The sequence below is a fragment of the Ovis canadensis genome, chromosome 11, assembly GCF_042477335.2.
Source record: "Ovis canadensis isolate MfBH-ARS-UI-01 breed Bighorn chromosome 11, ARS-UI_OviCan_v2, whole genome shotgun sequence".
Classification (NCBI taxonomy): Eukaryota; Metazoa; Chordata; class Mammalia; order Artiodactyla; family Bovidae; genus Ovis; species Ovis canadensis.
The window spans coordinates 17,412,704-17,436,681 of record NC_091255.1 but is presented as its reverse complement, the minus strand read 5'-3'; the positions used below and the strand labels follow the sequence as shown (position 1 = coordinate 17,436,681).

Sequence of the window (23,978 nt, the reverse complement as noted above, 5' to 3'; positions counted from 1 at the left end):
CAATATACAATAGTTTATACAATATATTGATAATGTTGTATATTATAATGTATATACATTTGTTTTTGTTCAGTTACTAAGTCTTGTTTGACTCTTTGTGACCCCATGGACTGCAGCACTCCAGGCTCACCTGTCCTTCACTACCTCCCTGAGTTTGCTTAAATTCATGACCATTGGGTCGATGATGCTATCTAACCATCTCATCTTCTGCTGCCCTCTTCTCCTTTACCATCAGTCTTTCTGAGCATAAGGGTCTTTTCCAATGAGTTTTACACATGACTTTTTACTTGTAATAATTATTATACTATATTAAAATATACAGTGAAAATATCTGAATACTCATAATAATTTCCAATTTGAAAATAAAAAATACAATTATATGGATCATTCAATGTTTTGTCACAATTTCTGATTCTGTTACTGGAAGGTTTGGGGTCACATATTAATTTTAGCAAGTTTGTTGAGGAAGAAGTTATGAGTTCGAGAGAGGCCAGGTATCTCATTCAAGGTCATCCATGGGGTAAGTGTTGGTTAAAGTCTCCAATTTCAGGCTCTGGATCCTGTGCAGTTTCCAACAATCCAGACTCACACAAAAAGGGGTCCTGTGAAAAGGGGGTCAGGTACAGGAAAAAGAACTGCTTTTCTGGAGGAATGCTGTCATCCTAAGAGGAAACTGTCCACCAAGATGGCAGAAAAGAAGGTGTGACTTTCCAGAATGCTTCCATGACAATGCATCTTCTTGTCACAGGAGTATTCAAATCAACATCAAAATTAAAAAATAAGGATATTATCAATTTTGCTAAAAACTCTGAGTAAGTTGCTTAGGTTCACTATGCATTCACTTCTATGATAATCCATACAACAAAAACACAAGTTATGAACAGGGGAGATACAGTAGCTCTCTATGCCCACTCTACAAAGAAAACAAGGTCAAAGAGAAGTGAGGAACCCACTGTCACTCACTTTTACAAGCCAGAGGATGCCTCCCTAATCCCTTCACTGCTGCCTGCATCTCCTGGTTCCTCAGGGTATAGATCATGGGGTTGAGCATGGGGGTCATGATAGTTTGGCTAATGGACACAGCTTTGTCCATGGAGAAGGAGGTGAAGGGCCGGGCATAGAGGTAAATGCTTGGAACAAAGACCATAGACACCACGATAATGTGGGTGGTGCAGGTGGAAGCTGCCTTCCTCCTCGCCTGCCCTGAGTGGGACCTCAGCATCACCAGGATGGCTGAGTAGGAGACCAGGAGGAGGAGGAACCAGATGAGGACCAGCACCCCACTGTTGGAAATGATAAGGAACTCCAGGAGGGAGGTGTCAGTGCAGGTGAGTCTCAGCACTTGGGGAACATCACAGTAGAAGTTATCTAGGATGTTAGGGCCACAGAAAGGCAGTGGGAGCATCAGAGCCAGTTGGGAAATGGAGTGGATGAAGCCTCCCACCCAGCTAGCCACCACTAACCCCACACAGACCTGAGTGTTCATGATGGTGACATAGTGGAGGGGCCGGGAGATGGCAACAAGGCGGTCATAGGCCATCACTGAGAGGAAGAAAACCATGGCACCTCCCAGAAAGTGGAAGAAGAAAATCTGGGCCATGCAGCCCTGGTAGGATATGGTCTTCTTCCTAGAGAGGAAGTCTGCCAGCATCTTCGGGGCAGTGACTGAGGAGAAACAGAGGTCTATGACGGCCAGGTTTCTGAGCAAAAAATACATGGGTGTGTGGAGCCTGGAATCAGAGCTCACCGTGACCATGATGAGGAGGTTTCCCATGACAGTAGTGATATAAACTAACAGGAACAGCAGAAACAAGAAGAGCTGGAGCTCCTGAGTCTGTGAGAGCCCCAGGAAGACAAATTCTGGCACCCATGTGTGGTTTCTTGTTTCCATGGTGTCTTCTCCATACACCTAAAGAAAACACAGACAGCAATGAATTAGTGCTCAGAGGCTCAAACTGAGTGTCCAAATTTAGATGATGGACATCTATGTGAATATCATAACTCCAGATGCTGACTAAATTGCCTTGGTCCTGGAATGTGTACCAGTTGGTACTGGAATATATATTCTTGAGGTATCTTAAAGCCATTCATGACATATACAACCTGCTTTAAAAAATTCAGTGTAATATAGTGATAGGAAGACACTTGGAGTCCAGCAGACATGTCATCAAATTACAGAGTTTCTTATCCTTGAGATGTGACCCACAATAAGTTATTCAAGCCCTTTGTCTCAGTTTCCACATCTGTAAGGTAGAAATAAGTGTTGTCTCTATACAATGTCTGGGGGATTCAATAAGATAGCATATAAGGGTCCTAGAATAGCGTCTGAAATAATAAATAGTAATCACTCTCCTCTGTGTCAGTTCAGTTCAGTTGCTCAGTTGTGTCTGACTCTTTGCGACCCCCATGAATTGCAGCACGCCAAGCCTCCCTATCCATCACCAACTCACTCAAACTCACGTCTATTGAGTTGGTGATGCCATCCAGCCATCTCATCCTCTGTTTTCCCTTTCTCCTCCTGCCGCCAATCCCTCCCAGCATCAGAGTCTTTTCCAATGAGTCAACTGTTTGCATCAGGTGGCCAAAGTACTGGAGTTTCAGCTTTAGCACCATTCTTTCCAATGAACACCCAGGGCTGATCTCCTTTAGAATGGACTGGTTGGATCTCCTTGCAGTCCAAGGGACTCTCAAGAGTCTTCTCCAACACCACAGTTCAAAAGCATCTATTCTTCAGCGCTCAGCTTTCTTCACAGTCCAACTCTCACATCCATACATGACTACTGGAAAAGCCATAGCCTCGACTAGACAGACCTTTGTTGGCAAAGTAACGTCTCTTCTTTGGAATATGCTATCTAGGTTGGTCATAACTGTCCTCCCAAGGAGTAAGCATCTTTCAATTTCATGTCTGCAGTCACCATCTGCAGTGATTTTGGAGCCCCCCAAAATAAAGTCTGACACTGTTTCCACTGTTTTCCCATCTATGTGTAGTCTCCCACTAAAAACCTCCTGCCTTCTTACAGTCTCTAATACATTTTTGTACCAGTCATTTCTCATGCAAAGGTTATCACATCTAAAAATTAATAAACTTCTTGTATTTCTAGGTTTTTCCTCTGGACTCAACCATAATGTGCCACTACAGACATGTGCCTTGATTCACAATTAACCTGTGCACTGCAGTGCTCATGCTTGCTCACAGTCAATACTCAAAAAGCATGTGGCATTGATTGCTGGGTGGGTAAACAATTATAGGGCACGTCCCCTCATCACTGGTGTAGGTGGTCCCTTACTGGGTGAGTTAACAGGATATGCATAGTTTGTGTGCTGAGACATGAGAAGGTGGAGAGAGATTTTCTGGATTAAGAAATAGGTGATAGATTTTGTATGAAGGGGAATGGAAGGGCTCTTTTAAAAGCTACAAGAATTTCTGTTACTGAATACAAAGATAGGTGAGGAAGGACGATGTCGAAATAAGAGAAACAGTATAGACAAAGGAATAAAGAATACTAGAGCGAGTTGCCATTCCCTTCTCCAGGGGATCTTTTGAACCCAGGTCTCCTGCATTGCAGGCAGATTCTTTACCATCTGAGCCACCAGGGTATTGTCAAAAGAACGAAGAGGGGATATTAAAAGGAAGGAAGAGGAAGGGAAAAGTGGAGGGGGAGGGAAGAGGCTGGAGACAAAGGCGAAGAAGGACACAGAAGGTGAGAGATAAGGGTGACAGGTGAGAGTTAAGTGGCCTTCTCACTCCCCTGCCTTGTCTCACTCCCCACCCCTCACCTGCTTCCTGCAGTGTATTGTTCATCAGAGGTCATTTTAGTCTCATCATATTTTTTTCCGTTGTCCCTGTTGACTAGATTGCAAGTTCAGTAACTTAGCAGCCCCAGCACCTGTAACAGCAGCTCTGATTCACCAGTTGCTCAAAAAAAGTTGCTATCATAATGAATAAGTAGGTAATTATGCAATCTTTCCTGTTCAGTGTGACCATGTGGATAATTCTGTGGTGTATTTTCCTATCCTTTGCTCTCAATATCGTCCCTCTAAATCACAGGACATAGTTTCCACTTTGTCATTAAAAGCCTGGTTTTGCACATGCTCGTTGGAAAATCTGTTTTCAACACCCCATTTCCCCTGCATCATTTTCTGAAGCTTTCCTCACACTTTAGCCTTACCATCATCAAGTCTAAATCTCTTGCTTTTTCTCCACACTCTCCAGCAAGTGTGTCTGGATTCTTCTTAACAGCTGCTCTATTTACAGGTGAGAAAACCCTGGTCTCTCAGCTTCCTTCAGCCCAGAATGGGAAAGAGCCCTCATGTCTTGCATCTTCTTGAAGATCCCTTTTCTGGAAACTTAGTTTCCTAGCCACTGCCCAAACATCACGTATACAACAATGGGTGTATGGAGAAACTACTGGACTCGATTCAGGAGGCAGGGTTGGGTTAATTACCACTGGGGGCAAGGGAGCAATGGGACTTGTTAAAAAGTTTTTCAATCTCTCAAAAACACACATTCATTAAAAATTATTCCTCGGGGTCAAAAGGACTAAGAACAATACAATTTTATAGATTTGTAGCATGTAGGATCTCAGGCCAAGATCTAAAACTATAAGAGTCTCTTCAAAAGAAACAGTTTCTCTGGGAGTTTTAGAAGAACCCATTTCTTCAATTCTTTCCCTTGAGACCATCACCTGGAGAGCTGGTTAAAAGACAAATTACAGTGCCCAAGCTCCAGACTTCCTCATTCTGTTGACCAATGATAAGGCCAAGAATTTGCATCTGTAACAAATTCTCAGATGATGCAGATTTCTCTGTTCCAGGGACCACACTTTGAGAACCATGGACTTGCTCGTCAGTATAAAGGACTGTTCTCTCTCTTGTGCAATCTGAGACAACTGGTCTGATGTCTTTCCTTCTTCTTCTCTTTCTTCTCCTGCTTCTTCCCTTTTTCTTTTTCTTCTACTTTTGTGCCTAACTGATCTTTACTTAGAGCAAGTCATACATGGGCAGATATATGGCATCAGTTCAACAGAACCTTACTGTCCTGTAAAACTTGTCCTTTATTTTGGCAACTGAAGCCCAATTATTGATTTACCATCTGTACCCAAGTCCACTATGTGCATGCGTGCTTAGTCACTCAGTCATGTATGACTCTTTGTGACCCTTTGGACTGTAGCCCACCAGGCTCCTCTGTCCATGAGATTATCCAGGCAAGAATACTGGAGTGGGTTGTCTTGCCTTCCTCTAGGGAATCTTCCTGACCCAAGAATCAAACCCTCATCTCCTGTGTCTTCTGCATTGCGGATGGGTTCTTTACCCACTGAGCCGTCAGGGAAGCCCCAGTCCAGTACATCATCTATTTAAATGCCAGTATTCTTTACCTGTGAACTCTTACTACCTCTAATGCAAGGACTGGTACAGGAAATTTATGCAGTGCTCATTATGGGGGATTGATCAAAACTAGAATTAATTGGCATTTTAAACTTGATGTGCTAAAAAAATAGTCTAATTTTTTAGACAGAGCTTTCTGAACTGCATATAACTTTTCAGGTTGGTCTGAATGTTTTACTGCAAATGCTCATTCTTGGCAAAATAGAGTACAATGGCAGGTAAGAGTAAGATGTGAAGCTCTTCCAGAAACAGACCCAGCACAGTCACAAACATAAATAATCTTTTCAAAAAAAGTTCTTATTTAGAGCTCTAGTCCATTTTAACATTGATTCACAATGAAAAAACAGTAAAATAAGAAAATAAAATTAAGTCACACAAAAGTAGCCTTGATTGATTCTGAGGAAGTGACAGGACTTGTCCATCTCGCTGAGTATCATGTAGATGATTTTGATACATATTCTGATTTAGTTTTCAATAAGAGAAACCTAACATGTCCCACTTTATATATTCTCTTGTCGGGTCACATGTGATTGTGTGAAATGTTCACCAAAAGTCATCTGTTCACTGCATCCTCTCACCAACATGAGTTCCAAAGCCAAGAATGGCCAGAATGGAGTAAACACCCAGTCATGTACACTGAGATCAGAAAATGATTATCATATGTATCACATATCTAAATATGCATATATATATATATATATATATGTGTGTGTGTGTGTGTGTGTGTGTATTTACCTGACTTAACTTCAAACTGCTAAATGGATGCAGGATACATCCATTTAGAAGGAACTTCATTTTAGAAGGAACTTCATTTACATCCTCATTGAAAGAGGCCCGAGTCATTGATGATTAATCATTCCCCTCTTGATGGTTGGTTTTATGCGTCAAACGACTAGTCTGTAGTTCTCAGTTATTCAAACTTGAATCTAGGTGTTGCTGTGAAGGTATTTTATAGATGTGATTGATTCTCTAATCAGCTAATTTTATTTTTTTACAATCAATTCATTAAAATATTTTTTTCTTTTGGCCATACAAAATGGCCTGTGAGATCTTAGTTCCCAGACCAGCAATTGAACCCTGCTGCCTACATTTGAATGGTGGAGTGTTAACCACTGAACTGCCAGGGAAATCCCATCCATTCATTTTAAGTAAAGGAGATTATCCTAGCCAATGTGGATGTACCAGATTCAATAAATTATGACCAGAGCAAGATCGATGCATGAAGCAAGGCACCCAAAGCCAGCGCTCTGGGACAACCCAGAGGGGGAGGGTGGGGAGGGAGGTGGGAGAGAGTTCAGGGTGAGGGGTACACATGTATACCTGTGGCCAATTCATGTTGATGCATGGCAAAAACCGTAACAATTCTGTAATTATCCTCCAATTAAAATAAACTAATTACTTTTTTAAAAAGGTTTGAACAGCAGAACTGAGGTTTCCTTGAAGAGGGTGCAATCTGGACTGCAGCTTCATGCCCAAGAATTCCAGCCTGCCTTTCTTGTTGGCCTGCCCTACAGATTTCATACTTGCCAAGCAAGTCTCACAATCAGGTAAGGAATTCCTTGAAATAAATCTCTCTCTCTCCCTCTTCATATATAACACATATAAAGTTTGCCACCCCAAAATGTCTTTGGATTATTTTGAGCTGAAAATTGTCAAGGCCCAAAAGACTCAGGAAGAAATCTTGACTTTTCCCTTTAGCTGTCTAAAGTATTTAAATAGAGAACCTGTTCCCAGAATGGGTTTTCACCAGATTCGCCTACAAAGAATATGGACTAGGTATGTTTGTGTGTGTGTGTGTGTGTATAGTGAGAGGGGACCGGGCCTAGAGATCAGGGTCCACTCTGTGTTCCATTGTCTCTACATGGCCCAGCAAGTATTTACTTACCAAACATTTTCTTTTCCACTTCCATGTGAATTGTCTTCCTCCCTTTTGGAGTCCCACACAACTTCCTCCAACACCTTCTTTGGTCTTTAGCAGAAGGTCATATTCAAGGTGAAAGTTTCAGCCATTTTGGTGGGTTACTCAGTGTGCCTGGTTCTCTACCATGTATACATGTTCTCAAACTGTGCTTTATTTTTTCTCTTAATTTGTCTTATGTCAATTTCATAGACCAGCCATGAGAACCTAGAACGGTGGAGGAAAATTTCTCCCTTCACAACACTTCCATATCATACTGGTCCTGTTTCTCTGGCAGAACCTTGACTGATACACCACTTTTAATGGATCATATATGAAGTAGACAGCATATTAAAAAGCAGAGACATTACTTTGCCAACAAAGGCCTGTATAATCAAAAGCTATGGTTTTTCCAGTAGTCATGAATGGATGTGAGAGTTGGACCATAAAGAAAGCAGAGTGTCAAAGAATTGATGCTTTTGAACTGTGGTGCTAGAGAAGACTCTAGAGAGTCCCTTGGACTGCAACAAGATCAAACCAGTCAATCCTAGAGGAAATCAGTCCTGAATAATGATTGGAAGGACTGATGCTGAACCTGAAGTTCCAATACTTTGGCTACCTCATGTGAAGAGCTGACTTATTAGGAAAGACCCTGATGTTGGGAAAGATTGAGGACAGGAAGAGATGGAGATGACAGAGAATGAGATGTTAGATGGCATCACTGACTTGATGGACATCAATTTGAGCAAGTTCTGGGAGCTGGTTATGGACAGGGAAGCCTGATGTGCCACAGTCCATGGGATCTCAAAGAGTCAGACATGACTGAATTCACTGATATGAAGTAAATTTCATAGGTAAAGTTAATTGAGGTTTTTCTCTCCTTACACTTAAATCATCCCCATGCTTGATATAAATACAAGTGGAATGGCAAGATCAAGGGACAATGAGGCTGAGAAGCAGTGATTTATTCTCTGGACCAAAATTAATGTACTACCACTGGAATGACTTACAGCCTTCCCTCAACAACTTTTAAGAGAGGTGCTTTCACTAATCACTAAACAAAATAACTAAAGAACATTGAAGGTCCATTGTGAGTTTAGGTAATAAATAAATGTGGAGTTGAGCCAATTTCATATCATAAACACAACATAACTTCCATGGGAGATGTCTTAAAGGTGTAAATTCTCATGGATAGAGCTGTATTCATTGAGGCTTCTGTTTAGGATGATCAGGTCAGTTGTTTTGTCAGAAGATCCCTGAATGTCAGTTTGGGAAGATGGCCTGGACTACTCATCTGGGGCGTTTAGTATCTTTAAATAAAATTCTTCTGATTGTTCTGTAAGGATTTAGGTATTGGATCTCTGCAAAGGGTGGGCAAGAGCAGTAGGAGTGCTGTTTTCCCTCTGACCTGAGCATGCACTCTCTAGTTCCCTTAGTCTTTACCTGGGCCCACTTAACATATCTGTTATTTGTCAGCTCCTCTAGCCATTTACTTTTATGACCCTGTCCACGAGAAACTTTGCTCATTGTCAAGATTTCTGACTCAGGCCAATCACCTCTCTGCCATCCTGCTACCAGGGGCTTCCATCTATGTGGCAGACATTGTCGATTGCCATTTTCTGGCTGAAACAGCCAGCCATGCACTTTCCATTTCCTTTGTAGAGTAGGGTGACCATATGACCCAGTTTCTGCCCAACAAGTCATAAGCAAATTCTGTTGGCATGGTTCTGGAAAAAAAATTTCCCCTAGGTCTAAAAAAATAAAAAAGGAAAGCACATGAATGCCCCTCCTCTTCCTTCTTGCTGAATTGTTTGGATATAAATGTATGACTCCTAAAGGAGGAAAGGGCAACCCACTCCAGTATTCTTGCCTGGGGAATCCCATGGACAGAGGAGCCTAGTGGGCTACAGTCCATAGGGTTGCAAAGATCTGGGCACAACTAAGCATGCACGCACACACACACACACACACACAAATATGATTACTGAAGCTTTACCAGTCATATTGCCATCGTGAGGGAAAAGACAGCAAATTATAGAATAGCCAACTCAGGGCCCTAAAATGTTGGAACTGCTGAATTAACCACCTCTGGAATTGTCAATCCTCTAATTTATATATATATAATGGTGATTGCAGCCATGAAATTAAAAGATGCTTACTCCTTGGAAGAAAAGTTATGACCAACCTAGATAGCATATTCAAAAGCAGAGACATTACTTTGCCAACAAAGGTCCGTTTAGTCAAGGCTATGGTTTTTCCAGTAGTCATGTATGGATGTGAGAATTGGACGGTGAAGAAAGCTGGGCACCGAAGAATTGATGCTTTTGAACTGTGGTGTTGGAGAAGACTCTTGAGCGTCCCTTGGACTGCAAGGAGATCCAACCAGTCCATTCTGAAGGAGATCAGCCCTGGGATTTCCTTGGAGGAAATGATGCTGAAGCTGAAACTCCAGTACTTTGGCCACCTCATGAGAAGAGTTGACTCATTGGAAAAGACTCTGATGCTGGGAGGGATTGGGGCCAGGAGGAGAAGGGGACGACAGAGGATGAGACGGCTGGATGGCAACACCAACTCGATGGACACGAGTCTGAGTGAACTCTGGGAGTTGGTGATGGACAGGGAGGCCTGGCATGCTGTGATTCATGGGGTCGCAAAGAGTCGGACATGACTAAGTGACTGAACTGAACTGAATTTTATTTATTCATTTATTTTTGGTTGTGCTGGGTCTTTGCTGCTACATGGGCTTTTCTCTTTGCAGGGGCTTCTCTCTAGTTGTGGTGTCCTGGCTTCTCATTGCAGTAGCTTCACTCATTGCAGAGCAGGGGCTCTAGGGTGCTCTGACTTTAGTACTTGAGGCACATGGGCTCAGTAGTTGTGGTTCCAGGGCTCTAGTGCACAGGTTTAATAGTTGAGGTGAATGGGCTTTGTTGCTCCAAGGCATGTAGGATCTTCCTGAACCAGGGATTGAACCCATGTCTCTTGCATTGGCAAGTGGATTCTTTACTACTGAATCACCAGGGAAGCCCTCTAATCTTTTTAAATGAGATAATCTCCTCATTCTTTAAGCACTGATTTGGTTATGCTGCTGTTTGCCACCAAAAACATCTTTGGGGCTATATATCTCAAGTAGGACTATCATAGTTTTCCAAAGAGATCACACTCTCCAATTAGCTATATGTCATAGGCTGAGCATCACATTTTAAGAGGGATGTTGTCATAGGAGAGTAAATACAGAGGAGATGGCCAAGATGGTGGAATTAGGAAACTTGTCACAATGGGAACAATTGAAGGAAAGCAGATGCTTCATCTAGAGAAGAGACAAGTTAGAGGGTGAGAAAAGTATCCCCAGATATTTAAAGGACTTTTGTGCGAAAGGGGAAAACACTGTTTTGAGGGACACTCCAATCAAATATGATACAGTCCATTTTCTCTGCCCTCATCTCCAAACACCCACTAAGAATGGGGAGAAATGCATGAAAAGGCGCAGGGACGTAAAAGTGAAGAAAGCATCAACTCAGAGCTGCAGCGATGGCTTGAAGAGCCTGCAAGTTTTATTAAATATTTCCCAGATGAGGTGGTTATTGGGAGGGAATAGGGGAAAAAAGTCTTCATATTATCTTCCTAACTTTGGGTCAAGATTCTACATTGCCCAAAAGTTTTAAAAAGGAAATAAGAAGATGGAGCAAAGAAATGTTATACAGAGAGAAATCAAATATAGATCTGAACTATACAAGGAAGGAATGGGGTACAAGAAAAAGTAGAAATACCTCTCTGGATGAGCTACTGTTCAAGGTGTTGAGCAAATTTCAAGGTGAATAAGGCATGGCCCACATTCAAGGAGCCCTTAATCTGGGGCAGGAAGTCAAAGAGAAAGGCAAAAACCCATGAGGTGGCAACCTTGGATTGAACCCATACCTTATATCTGGACCACTGATAAACATGGCTTTGCCCTCTCCGGCCTTGGATCCCCAACTACACTACAGCATCCTCTTCTCAGCCATATCATCTATATAATGCAAAGAACAGGTTGGGAAGGCAGAGTAGTTTTTCAGATTACCCAAGGTGTATTTCACAGAAAAGAAACAAACCCAAAGGGAATATACCCTTATGGGAAATATTTAGATGATATTACAAGTGATACCACTTCCAAAAACCACAGAGGGGATGAGGGAGCAGAACAAAGGTGAGTGTTCCAGATTTAGGATGAAAGAGTTGAAGATTCATCACAGATATTCATCCATAGATATTGTTGTTGGTGTTCTTTAGTCGCTAATTTGTGTCTAACTCTTTACGGTGACCCCATGGACTGCAATCTACCAGGTGCCTCTGTCCATTGGATTTCCCAGGCAAGAATACTTAAGTGGGTTGCCATTTCCTTCTCTAGGGAATCTTCCATCCAGGGATCGAACCTGTGTCTCCTGTTTGGCAGGTGGATTCTTCACCACTGAACCACCAGGGAAGCCCCCATCCATAGATGAGAAACTCTAAGCTCTCCCTTGTGATTGGAAGAAGCCCTGGGTTTCAAATCCCACCCATATCTCCTGTCTTGAAACTGGGGGATCAGAGGAACCATCTCCTGGCCTTCTTCTCTCTTTCTGTTCATCAATGAGCAAGTCACTTCTGAGTTTTCTTATTTCTAAACTGTTTAATACAAGAATAACATATCCACTGTCAATTTTCTGAGAATGAGACAAAAGTGTGAAAGTGCCTAACATAATACCTGACAGAACAACAGCTCCATAGAAATATTAATCTCCATAGATATATTAATTTCAACTGTTGCATTCCAGAAGACTTACCTTCACTTCTCATATGGAAAAACAAAGTTCAGAGAGAAGATTTGTCATTCAAAGTCAACTTATGTTAAGTTCACTCCCTGCTGGAAATCACTAGGTGCTTGCCTAATCTCTTCATGGCTGCCTGCATCTCTTGGTTCCTCAGGGTGTAGATGATGGGATTGAGCATGGGGGTCAAGATAGTGTAGCTGATGGACACAGCCTTGTCCATGGGGAAAGAGGTGAAGGGCCGGGCATAGATATAGATACAGGGAATGAAGATCATAGACACGACAATGATGTGGGTGGTGCAGGTGGAAGCTGCCTTCCTCCTCGCCTGCCCAGACTGGGACCTCAGCATCACCAGGATGACAGTATAAGAGATCAGAAGAAGGAGGAACCAGATGAGGACCAGCATCCCACTGTTGGAGATCATAAGGAACTCCAGGAGGGAGGTGTCCATGCAGGCAAGCCTCAGCATTTGTGGAACATCACAGTAGAAGTTATCTAGGATGTTGGGTCCACAAAAGGGCAATGGGAGTATCAGAACCAGCTGGACAATGGAGTGGACAAAGCCCCCTACCCAGGCAGCAACCACCAGCCCCACACACACTCGAGTGTTCATGATGGTAATGTAGTGGAGAGGCCGGGAGATGGCTATGTAGCGGTCATAGGCCATCACTGAGAGGAAGAAGACAGTCCCACCTCCCAAGAGGTGGAAAAAGAAGATCTGGGCCATGCAGCCCTGGTAGGAGATGGTCTTCTTCTCAGCAAGGAAGTCCACCAGCATCTTTGGGGCAGTGACTGAGGAGAAGCAGAGGTCTATGACGGCCAGATTTCTCAGCAGGAAATACATGGGTGTGTGGAGCCTGGAATCAGAGCTCACTGTGACCATGATGAGGAGGTTTCCTATGACAGTGGTTGTGTAAACAAGCAGGAACACCAGAAACAGTAAAAACTGGAGCTCCTGATTCTGGGAGAACCCTAGGAAGACAAATTCTGATACCCACGTGAGGTTCTCTGAATCCATGCTGTCTTCTCCATACTCCTAAAGGAAACAAGGCAGAGACATAGACACATGAATTATTGTTTGTCCTTTTAGGGCTCAAGGGCTCAATTCAGTTGTCCAAGGAAATGTGATGGACATCCTCATGTACAGATCACAATATCAAGTGCCAATTCAATGACTTGTCTCTTGAAAGTTTACCAGTTTGTGTTTGAGTACACACACATGAGATATCTTAAAACCATCCAGAAATACATGCCACCTACCTTTCTAAGATTCAGTGTAATATAGGGGTGGGAAGCCCTCAGAATTCTTCAGAACCAGAGCCAAAACTTCAGAGCGTTCATTTCCTTGAGAGAGATTTGGCTTTGAGCTACTTTCTTAATCTGCATTACAATTTCCATATCTGTAAGAAATATCGGAGAAGGCGATGGCACCCCACTCCAGTACTCTTGCCTGGAAAATCCCATGGACAGAGGAGCCTGGTAGGCTGCAGTCCATGGGGTCGCATTCATATCTGTAAGAAATATATTTGCTTTATAGAAACTGCCTAAGGGATTAAGTAAAAGAACACAGAAAGTTCCTAGGACAGTATCTGCAATAATAAATGTTAATTACTCTCTTCTGTGCAGTCTCCTACTCCACCCCAGTCTCTACTACATTTTTTACTAATCACTTTTCCTTTTAAAAAAATAATTTATTGGGAGGGGGATTCAGGATTGGGAGCTCGTATACACCCATGGCGGATTCATGTCAATGTATGGCAAAACCAATACAGTATTGTAAAGTAAAATAAAGTAAAGATAAAATTAAAAAAATAATAATTTATTAAAAAACGTCCTTGTCTTTAGGCAACTTAAAGGTTAGTTTCCATTTACAGTTATTAGAAAATATTGGCTGTTGTATCAATCATTTTTCATGTAACACACTCATGTCCACATTTCTCATGTGAACAGATCAGCATGTTCATGAACTTTTCATGTGCCAGTGTTTCTCCTTCATAATTCAACCATACGGTGCTAGACACATAGGTCTTGATTTCACAATTTATTTGTGCTCTGCACTGTCCATCCTTGCTCATAGTCAGTAATTACTATTAACAAGTACTTGGTGTTATGGCTTGACGGGTGAAAATCGACTTGGTGTGCAATAGTGCCTGCATGGGACAAGCAAGGGAGACTCTGGGCACAGCTGCGCACCTGGGGCATTCCATTCCTTTCCATCCTCCAGAGTAGCTGGCCCCTTACCAGCTGAGGCTCCTCAGATTATAGGTGGAGACAAGGGGCAGAGGGGTAACTATTTTGTTAGCAAAGAAATTAAATGAATATATTGTTTAAAGGAGACATAGAGCTCTTCTGAAAGATCAGTAATTGTATTTATTTTTCTTTTTTTTTTATTTTATTTCTAAACTTTGTTCTCTTTTAAGCTGTAACTTTTCTTTCCTGGTAGAGTCTTACTACACATTCATATCATATGGGAGCCACCAAAAGGTTCACGGTAGAGAACAGTGAGCTCAGTTGTGTGATTTTGATTGACTGGGATGTTGATTTGGACATCAAGTTGATTGGACAGGACACAAAGGAGGATGAAGGGAGCCCGGTTAGGAGCTGCATGTGGTTAAGGCAGTAGAGAAGGTGAGTATAGCCTGAACTAGGGTGGTAGAAATAGCACTAACTGGAAGTAGGGTTGAGAGGACTTGGTGATAGTTTGGGCTTCCCGGGTGGTGCGAGTGGTAAAGGACCTGCCTGCCAGGTCTCATGCAGGAGACACGAGACACAGGTTAGATTCCTGGACTGGGAAGATCCCCTGGAGGAGGGCAGGGCAACCCACTCCAGGATTCTTGCCTGGAGAATCCCATGGACAGAGGAGCCTAGCAGGCTACAATCCATAGGGTCACAAAGAGCTGGACATGACTGAAGCAACTTAGCATGCATGCATGGTGATAGTTTGGATTGAGGGGAAGAGGAAAATGTCATGAATGATCCTTAGATTGCTGGGTTGGGCTATTGAGTGGTGATGGTAATGCTTAGTTCCCTGAAAGAGTAACCCTGAGAGCAGAGGAGGGTTCAGAGGAAGGTGTTGAGTTCAGTTCAGGACAATCTGTTCACTGAATGTGGCCTTTACAACACAATGGAAGAGTAGAAAGTTGACAAGCCAAACGGGATTCTTAGCAACTGCATTGCTGTAACATGCCATGCAAAATTCAGGAACATGTTACATTCAATCATAAATAATCTGTTCCTTTGGGAATCAAGAAAGATTAGCAGTTCAAAAATTCACTAATCTAAAAGTTTGGATTTGTTGCACAATTATCCATTTCTCTCTGAAGTCACACACCTTAAGTATCAATAGAAGCTTCTTTGTCTCTTGGAAATACTCTTTACACATGTGAGTGGCCAGTCTCAAGAACTGAAGAGAATTTCAGGACCTGCCACCACTTGCACACGCTCTTGCCCCTCTGGTTGAAGGTCTGAAGAATGGCAATTTTAGAAGATGATACTGAATCCAGCATAGAAAAGAAAGAAAAATGTTGAAGGTAGAGAAATAGAAATAGATGAAGAATTAAGGGGAGGAAGAAAATTACAAGGAAGGAAAATGGGAAAATAGAATGAGTGAAGGAAGGGGAATGGAAAGGTGGTTGGGTGGGGGAGTGAGTGGAACTAAAGGTAAAGAAGGACTTGGAGAGTGAGAGACAGAGGTGACAGGTGAGGATTAAATGCCCTCCCTACTCCGCCTGCCTCATCCCATCCCCCACCTCCGGACCTCTCTTATCTATCAGAGACCATTCCCTTCTTGTTTTTCACTTCAATTTGCTTTTACACCAGGCAGGAAAGTTATGACCAACCCAGACAGCATATTAAAAAGCAGAGACATTACTTTGGCAGCAAAGGTCCATCTGGTCAAGGCTACAGCTTCTCCAGTAGTCATGTATGGATGTGAGAGTTGGACTATAAAGAAAGCTGAGGGCTGAAGAATCGGTGCTTTTGAACTGTGGTGCTGGAGAAGACTCTTGAGAGTCCCTTGGACTGCAGGAGATCCAACCATTACATCCTAAAGGAGATCAGTCCTGAGTGTTCATTGGAAGGATTGATGTTGAAGCTGAAACTCCAATACTTTGACCGCTTGATGTGAAGAGCTGACTCATTTGAAAAGACCCTGATACTGGGAAAGATTGAAGGTGGGAGAAGAAGGGGACGACAGAGGATGAGATGGTTGGATGGCATCACCAACTCAATGGACATGAGTTTGGGTAATCTCTGCAAGTTGGTGATGGACAGGGAGGCCTGGTGTGCTGCAGTCCATGGGGTTGCAAAGAGTCAGACATGAGTGAGCGACTGATAAGGTGTCCATGAGACCTTTCTAAATGCTGATTTATTCATGTTCTCCTCTCGCTTCTACTCTGAGTGATGCTCGCCAGAGCCCCTTAGGGTCCACATGCGACACTTTGTGGGTCTAGTCAGAGTAGAAACACATACACATGGGCATGCAACTCAGCATGTCACGCTGGGCTGTAAAACATAACCTCCATCTGCCTTTCTAATCAGTATCTGCACCTCTAATGAACCACTAGCTCTTCAATGGATTATAGTCTTAGACATGCCATATTTCTTTCCTGAAATTCTGTTCCTACCTTCTCAACACTAGAAAAGGTCCACCACTTAAATGTCACCCTCTCTGTCACTCCCGTCACTACTTCTCCCATGCAAACAAATTCCCCATTTTTCAAGGTTCTTTAACATCAAAACAAACCTCTGTTCCAGGTTTATCATTATTCTTTTTTTTTTTTCAGCATCTCCCCTCAACCAGCTACATCATAATTTCAATATCTTGCTAACCCCAGAACTTGGAACAGCAACTCTGATATAGCACATGCTCAGTAAATATTGTCAAGTTAATGTATTAAGTAGGTAATGGAAGATTTTTAAAGTAATTTTACTTATCCTGTGTTCCCTATCTCACAAGGCCAGTGATTGGGTGATTGTTGGTTGTTGAAACTACTGGGCTTTACATGCAACCTGAAGCAGCTGTTTTAACAGTACATTCCCCACCCCTGTTCCAAATTACTTTGTGAGGCTCTCCTCCAACATTAGACTTAGTACCATCATGCCTATGTCACTTTTTTATACTCACCACCATTCAGCAGATGTTTCAAAGAACTTAATCACCTTTGGCAGGTATGAAAACCCTCAGGCTCTCACCTTCCTTCAACCCTGAATGGGAGAAGAGAATTCAGATCTTGCATTGTTCTAGGAGGTCCTCTCTATGAGCTTCAAATTTCCTGAACTCTGCTCATACCTCACACACATGATTCATGGCCATGACCCTGGGGAAGAGGGTATATCCTCAGGGAGAAATTATTGGACTGAGCTCAGGAAGTGGAGCTGAAATGATTCCCACTAGGGGCAAGGAACAGTGGGAGTTGTTAAAAAAAAAGTATCTAAGTCTCTCAAAAACACTCACTGTATGAGAGGTCTACCTTGAGGGCAAAAACTAAAAAAAAAAAAAATCCAAAATTCAAAACACACACATACACACACAAACCAGAATGAAAGAAAAGACAACAAAAAACATTGAAAATTGTAGATTTATGACATGTAAGATTAGGAGACCAAGATTTGAAAAACCAGATTCTCTCAAAGTTTGTGGGATTTTTTGAACCTATTGTGTTAGAATCACTCAAGGGGATGTTAAACCTGAGAAATGGCCATGCAGAAAATTTTGATTTAGTAGATCTTGGATGGAGCTGAAGAATTCAAATTTCTAACAAGCTTTCAGGTGAGGCTGACACTGCTTTTCTGGGGCCACATCTTGAGAACCACTAACTTTGAGTTTCACTGCTCTTGTCGGCTACAATGAACAGTTCTTCTCACAGTATCACAGTAAGACAAATGGTTTGATAGCTTACTTAAAAAAATTAATTGATCTTTACATGGACAACATCATAGGTTGGAAAATGTTTGTATACAACATTGGAAAAAAAATCCTATGAATCTTATTTTGTCAATCAGGTCTCAAGGTTGATTCTCCCTCCATATCCAATTCTATTCCACCATCTATAAAACTCTAGTACTCTTTATATGGGCTTCCCAGGTGGCGCTAGTGGTAAAGAACCTGCCTGGCAGTGCAGGAGACGTAAAAGACTTGGGTTCAATCCCTGGGTTGGAAAGGTCCCCTGGAGTAGGAAATGGCACCCATTCCAGTATTTTTGCCTGGAGAATTCCATGAAGAGAGAAGCCTGGCAGGCTACAATCTGTGGGGCTGAAAAGAGTCAGATACAACTGAGTGATTGAGCACTCAACACAACAACACATACATTTTTAGGTTAACATTAGTTAACATGATGGAAAGTTATCCTTTTTAAAGAATATCTTCTTGGACTCTAAAATCACAGTGGATGGTGACTGCAGTCATGAAGTTCAAAGACACTTGCTCCTTGGAAGAAAAGCTATGACAAACCTAGACAGGTTATTAAAGAGCAGAGACACGACTTTACGGACAAAGGTCCATGTAGTTAAAGCTATGGTTTTTCCAGTAGTCATGTGTGTCTGTCAGAGTTGGATCACAAAGAAGGCTGAGCACTGGAGAACTGACAATTTTGAACTGTAGTTTTGGAGAAGTTAAAGAGGAGAGTGAAAAAGTTGGCTTAAAGCTCAGCATTCAGAAAACTAAGATCATGGCCTCCGGTCCCATCGCTTCATGGGAAATAGATGGGGAAACTGGAAACAGTGGCTGACTTTATTATTTGGGCCTCCAAAATCACTGCAGATGGTGACTGCAGCCATGAAATTAAAAGACGCTCACTCCTTGGAAGTAAAGTTATGACCAACCTAGACAGCATATTAAAAAGCAGAGACATTACTTTGTCAACAAAGGTCCATCTAGTCAAGGCTATAGTTTTTCCAGTAGTCATGTATGGATGTGAGAGTTGGACGATAAAGAAAGCTGAGCACTGAATAATTGATGCTTTTGAACTATGGTGTTGGAGAAGACTCTTGAGGGTCCCTTGGACTGCAAGGAGATCCAACCAGTCCATCCTAAAGGAGATCAGTCCTGAGTGTTCACTGGAAGGACTGATGTTGAAGCTGAAACTCCAATACTTTGGCCACCTGGTGCAAAGAGCTGACTCATTTGAGAAGACTCTGATGCTGGAAAAGATTGAGGACAGGAGGAGAAGTGGGCGACAGAGGATGAGATGTTTGACGGCATCCTTGACTCAGGGGACATGAGTTTGAGCAAACTCCGGGAGATAGTGGAGGACAGGGAAGCCTGGCACACTGCAGTCCATGGGGTCTCCAAGAGTCAGAGACCACTGAGTGACTGAACAGCAAGAAGAATAGGAGAGCAGTGAGAGTTAGGTCTGGGTACATTTCATGCTTAGGATGCAAAAAATAAGACATATATTCTCTTCTCAAGGAACTCACAGACTGATGGGAAAGCTAAACCCAGAAACACATATTAATAAATGCTTTTCTAGCTCTACTAGGGCAATGCTCAAAAGTTAAAAGACTGAGAAACCAACCATGACTGAAAGAGAAGGAAAACTTTGGAGAGGAGATGACATTTAAGCAGAAGTAAAGTACAAGTGTGTTAGGCATACAGAGGAGGGAAAGTGCGTATCTGGCAAAAGAACAAAGATCCACAGATGAAATGGTATAGCATATGCTCCATGAACCCTGAAAGCCTCAACGGAGCTTGAGCACAGGAGAAGCGGTGGGGCATTTAGGTGAAGAGCAGACAAAGATCACTCTAAATAGTGTTAAGAGACCAGTCTCATACATTTAGGTTTTTACCTTCAGAGGTGTGGGAAGACAGTGGAGGATATCACATGGAAGAATGCCCTACAGACAAGGGCCTCCATGACAGCAGGGAGGAGGAGAGAAGGGAGAGCTGAGTGGATGGACATAATGGTGTACAGCTCTTCTGTTTATTCAATTCTGTTCAGGAAAGACTGAATGAAGGCAGTTAGGGGCTTATAACTGTTCTGTGCTCATGACTAGTCCATCCCAGCTTCAAAATTATTAAAGATGTGAGTAGGGTGGAGATATGAAGGAGGAAGGGAAAAGGAAATGGGAGCTAAGAAAGATAAGGATTAAAAGGTAATTAAGAAAAATCAGGAATGAAAGCCAGTGAGCCACCAGAGACACACAGTTCTCTGATATCAGGACACGGGTTCAGTGAGTCTGTGGTGCTCTTGGCCTCTCCCTCATGAGCCAAGATGCCACCATGCTTCATTATGGTGTGTGTCCTCACACATCTCATTCAAAACCTGGAGGGGAGGAAAGGGGTAGGGGGCAATTTCTTTATCCTCCTTCATCTCTTATCTCTACTCATGGAGAAGAAACCTTCTCCAGAAGCTACTTGGCTAACACATTTTTTGTTGTAATTTTCAATCCTGGATCAGATACACACATCAGGAAGCCTGGCTCCTAAATGTTCTAGGAAAGTGCACACTTATGTTCGGGGACAAGCAAGAGGGAGGTGGTTGGGAATAGCTTTGGATAGACCCCCAAGAACAAAATCATCTTCTTATAAAGTACCTGGAATAGGGAATGAATATGATGCATCAGAGGTAAAATTGTGAGGAATGTAAATGAAAGAACGAGTAAGAATTTATTCTCTAAAGAAGTACTGACCCGTCACTCTCCCTACCATACCATAAAATTTGAGCATCTAAGACAAAGACAAGAAAGCAAGATTTTCCTTTGCAGAAGCAGTAACTCCAGAAAAATAGACCTCCATGTTTTGATATTCAGGTGTCCCCCAGTAAATAGCGGATATCCACCTGAACCTCTAAGATAAAGTCTAAAAGCTTTTATATGAAAGTGAAAGTGTTAGCCACTCAGTTGTGTCAGACTCCTTGCAACCCCTGGACTGTAGCCCACCTGGCTTCTCTGTCCAAGGAATTCTCTAGGCAAGAATACTGAAGCTAGGTTGCATTTCATTCTCTAGGGGAATCTTCCCAACCCAGGGATCAAACCTGGGTCCCCCTCATTGCAGGCAAATTCTTTGCTGTGTGAGCCACCAGGGAAATGCTTTCATATAGAGATGTACAAATTTATATTTACTGCCTTGTTCTTAAGTATAGATAGCCAAGGATCAATACGAGATTAAGGAAGGCCACGGAGACAAAAAGGAAAAACCAAATAAATAGGAAAATGACTGAGAAATAAGCAGAAATGACATAGGAAACATAAGAAAAGTTTATATAAGTAGTCCATGGGGTCACAGGAGTTGGACATGTGATTGAATGGCAACAACAGTTCAACAAGAAAAAGGCAAAAACCCAATTTTCCAAATAGGCAATGTGATTGAATATACATTTCTCTAAAGAAAGTATTTAAATGCCCTATGATAAATAATGCTCAACATGAAATGATGTTCAATATCATCAGTAATTAAGGAAATGAAAATAAAACCCATGTGATACTATTTCATGCCTGATAGGATAGTAGTAGTAATAGCAGTAATAAATAACAAGTGTGAGAATGTGAAGAAATTAGAAACCTCATAAGTTCCAATGGGAATGCTGCTATAAAAAACACTTTCACAGTTCTTCAAAGATTTACACGCAGAATTAACCACATGATCCAGCAATTCTACTCATTGGTATATACTCAAAGGTTCTGAAAATAGGTATTCAGACAAATATTTGTTAATAAATATTAGCAGTAGCCCTTACAATAGACAAAATGAGGAAACAATCAAAATGTCATTCAACAGATGAGTGGATAAGCAAAATGTACTGTATCCAGACAGTGGAATAGTATTCAGCCATAAAGAAGAATGGGGTACTATTCAGCAAAACCAAGGGGAAACTCTTTCAGATCTAATGAGTTTAAAAAGACATGACAGCTAAATGCAACACATGGCTTCTCACCAGATTCTCTGTTTATCAGACTTTATTGAGAAATCTGGCAAAACTTGAGTAGAAACTAAATATTATACTCTATCAATGTTTGTTTTATATTAGTTTTAATCACTGTATGGCAGTATTGGAGGAAATTTTCTTTGTAGGAAATGCATACAAATATTAAGGAGTGGTGGGCATTGGGTTGGTAAATTACCCTCAATCTTTCAGGGAAAAAAAAATCTACTATACTTACAAATTTTCTGTAAGTTTGAAGTTTCTCAAAGAGTGTAAAATGTTTTTAAAGTTAAAATTTTTAAAAAGTTAAGATAGAATTTGGTAGCAGAATATCATGTTATCCTCTGGATAAGAAACTATTTTTTAAAATTAGATATTAATATGAGCTAGCTGGGCTTCCCCAACGGCTTAGCAGGTAAAGAATCTACCCGCAATGCAGGAGACATTGGAGATGCAGGTTCAGTACCTGGACTGGAAAGATCCCCTGGAGGAGGAAATGGCAACCCACTTCAGTATTCTTGCCTGAAAAATTCCATGGACAGAGGAGCCTGGCAGGTTACAATCCAAGGGGTTTCGGAGTCAGGCAAGACTGAGAGACTAAACACACATTAGCTAATACTAAAATAAAAGATTGATATACCTGATTACATGAAAACTAATACCAAAAATAAAGAAGACAAACCATAAACTGGGAGAAGGCATTGTAATAAATATAGCCGGCAATAAATCAGCAACCAAATTACACAGGCACTCCTATACTACATAGAAACAGTCAGTAGAAAAGCAAATAAAGCATTCATGGGAAATTGCGTACAATAAAAAGTGTGGAAAGAAATATGATAGAAATACCAATTTCTCTACAGTGAAATATTTTTATCCACTTTAATCGGCATTTCCACTTGCAGATATATGACCCAAGCCCCTCAACAAAACAACAAGTAGAAGAATATTCAAAAAAGCACTGTTTGCAACAGCAAAAACTGGGAACAATCCCTCTAAGCTTATCCTCACAAAGGAATATTATACAGCAGAGCAAATGAATAAACTACAGACAAAAAGAATAACATGTATCATTTAGAAACATAATGTGGAGTGGAAAAAAGCAAATCCTGGAATATTATATACAATGTAATATTTGTATGAAGCTCAAAATAGCAAAATAAAACAATATGCTGATTATGTTAAAATGTGATGAGATTATTTTTATAAGCAATGGAATGATAAACACAAAATTCAAATAAATGGTTTCATCTGGGGAAAAGTCATGTGATGGAGAGGACCTATAGGCAGGTATAAGCTATTGGTACCCTGTGATTCCTGAATTGAGTATCATGTACATGAATATTCATATTATATTACATAGTGTTTTGAAATTGCGTGTTTTACATGTAATCTTTTGCTTGTAATAATCATTATACTATACTAAAATGTACAGTGAAAAAGCGTGACTTGAAGTGTTATTTTCAACTTGAAAATAACATGTAATTCCATAGTCCACTCAATGTTATCTCACAGTTTTTATATATGACTCATAATAAAACTGGGAGGCTTGGGATCAGATATTAAGATCAGTGAGTTTGTTGATAAGAAGTTATGAGTTCAAGAGAAGGCAAGTGTCTCATGCAAGGTCATCCATTTGGTAAGTGATGGGTTCAGTTCAGTTCAGTTCAGTTCAGTTGCTCAGTCGTGTCCGACTCTTTGCAACCCCATGAATCACAGCACGCCAGGCCTCCCTGTCCATCACCAACTCCCAGAGTTCACTCAGACTCACGTAGTTCAGTAGTTAGGGTCTCCAAATTAAAGCTTAAGACTCAGAATCCTGGGCAGTCTCCAATAATCCAGTCTCACACCAAAATGAGGTACTGAGAAAGAGGTCAAAATACAGAAAACAGAACTGCTCTCCTGGGGAAATGCTATCATTCTAACAGGCAGAAAGGAGAGTGTGGCTTGCCAGAATGTTTCCACGACAACAAATGTTGCTGTCATTGGAGTGTTCAAATCATCTAACACAAACAAAAGTAAGAATTTACCTTTTTCCTCAAAATCTGG

The 23,978-nt window shown here is 41.6% G+C and overlaps 2 protein-coding genes across 2 annotated transcripts; both read right to left on the bottom strand.

Moving 5' to 3' along the window:
• Positions 1–955: 955 nt before the first annotated feature.
• LOC138414621 (olfactory receptor 4D2-like) lies at positions 956–1,891 on the bottom strand. Its single transcript, XM_069542367.1, has one exon. It carries the CDS (start codon positions 1,889–1,891, stop codon positions 956–958), a length of 936 nt encoding a protein of 311 aa, XP_069398468.1.
• A 10,260-nt stretch (positions 1,892–12,151) lies between these two features.
• LOC138414620 (olfactory receptor 4D1-like) lies at positions 12,152–13,087 on the bottom strand. Its single transcript, XM_069542366.1, has one exon. It carries the CDS (start codon positions 13,085–13,087, stop codon positions 12,152–12,154), a length of 936 nt encoding a protein of 311 aa, XP_069398467.1.
• Between the last annotated feature and the right edge of the window lie 10,891 nt (positions 13,088–23,978).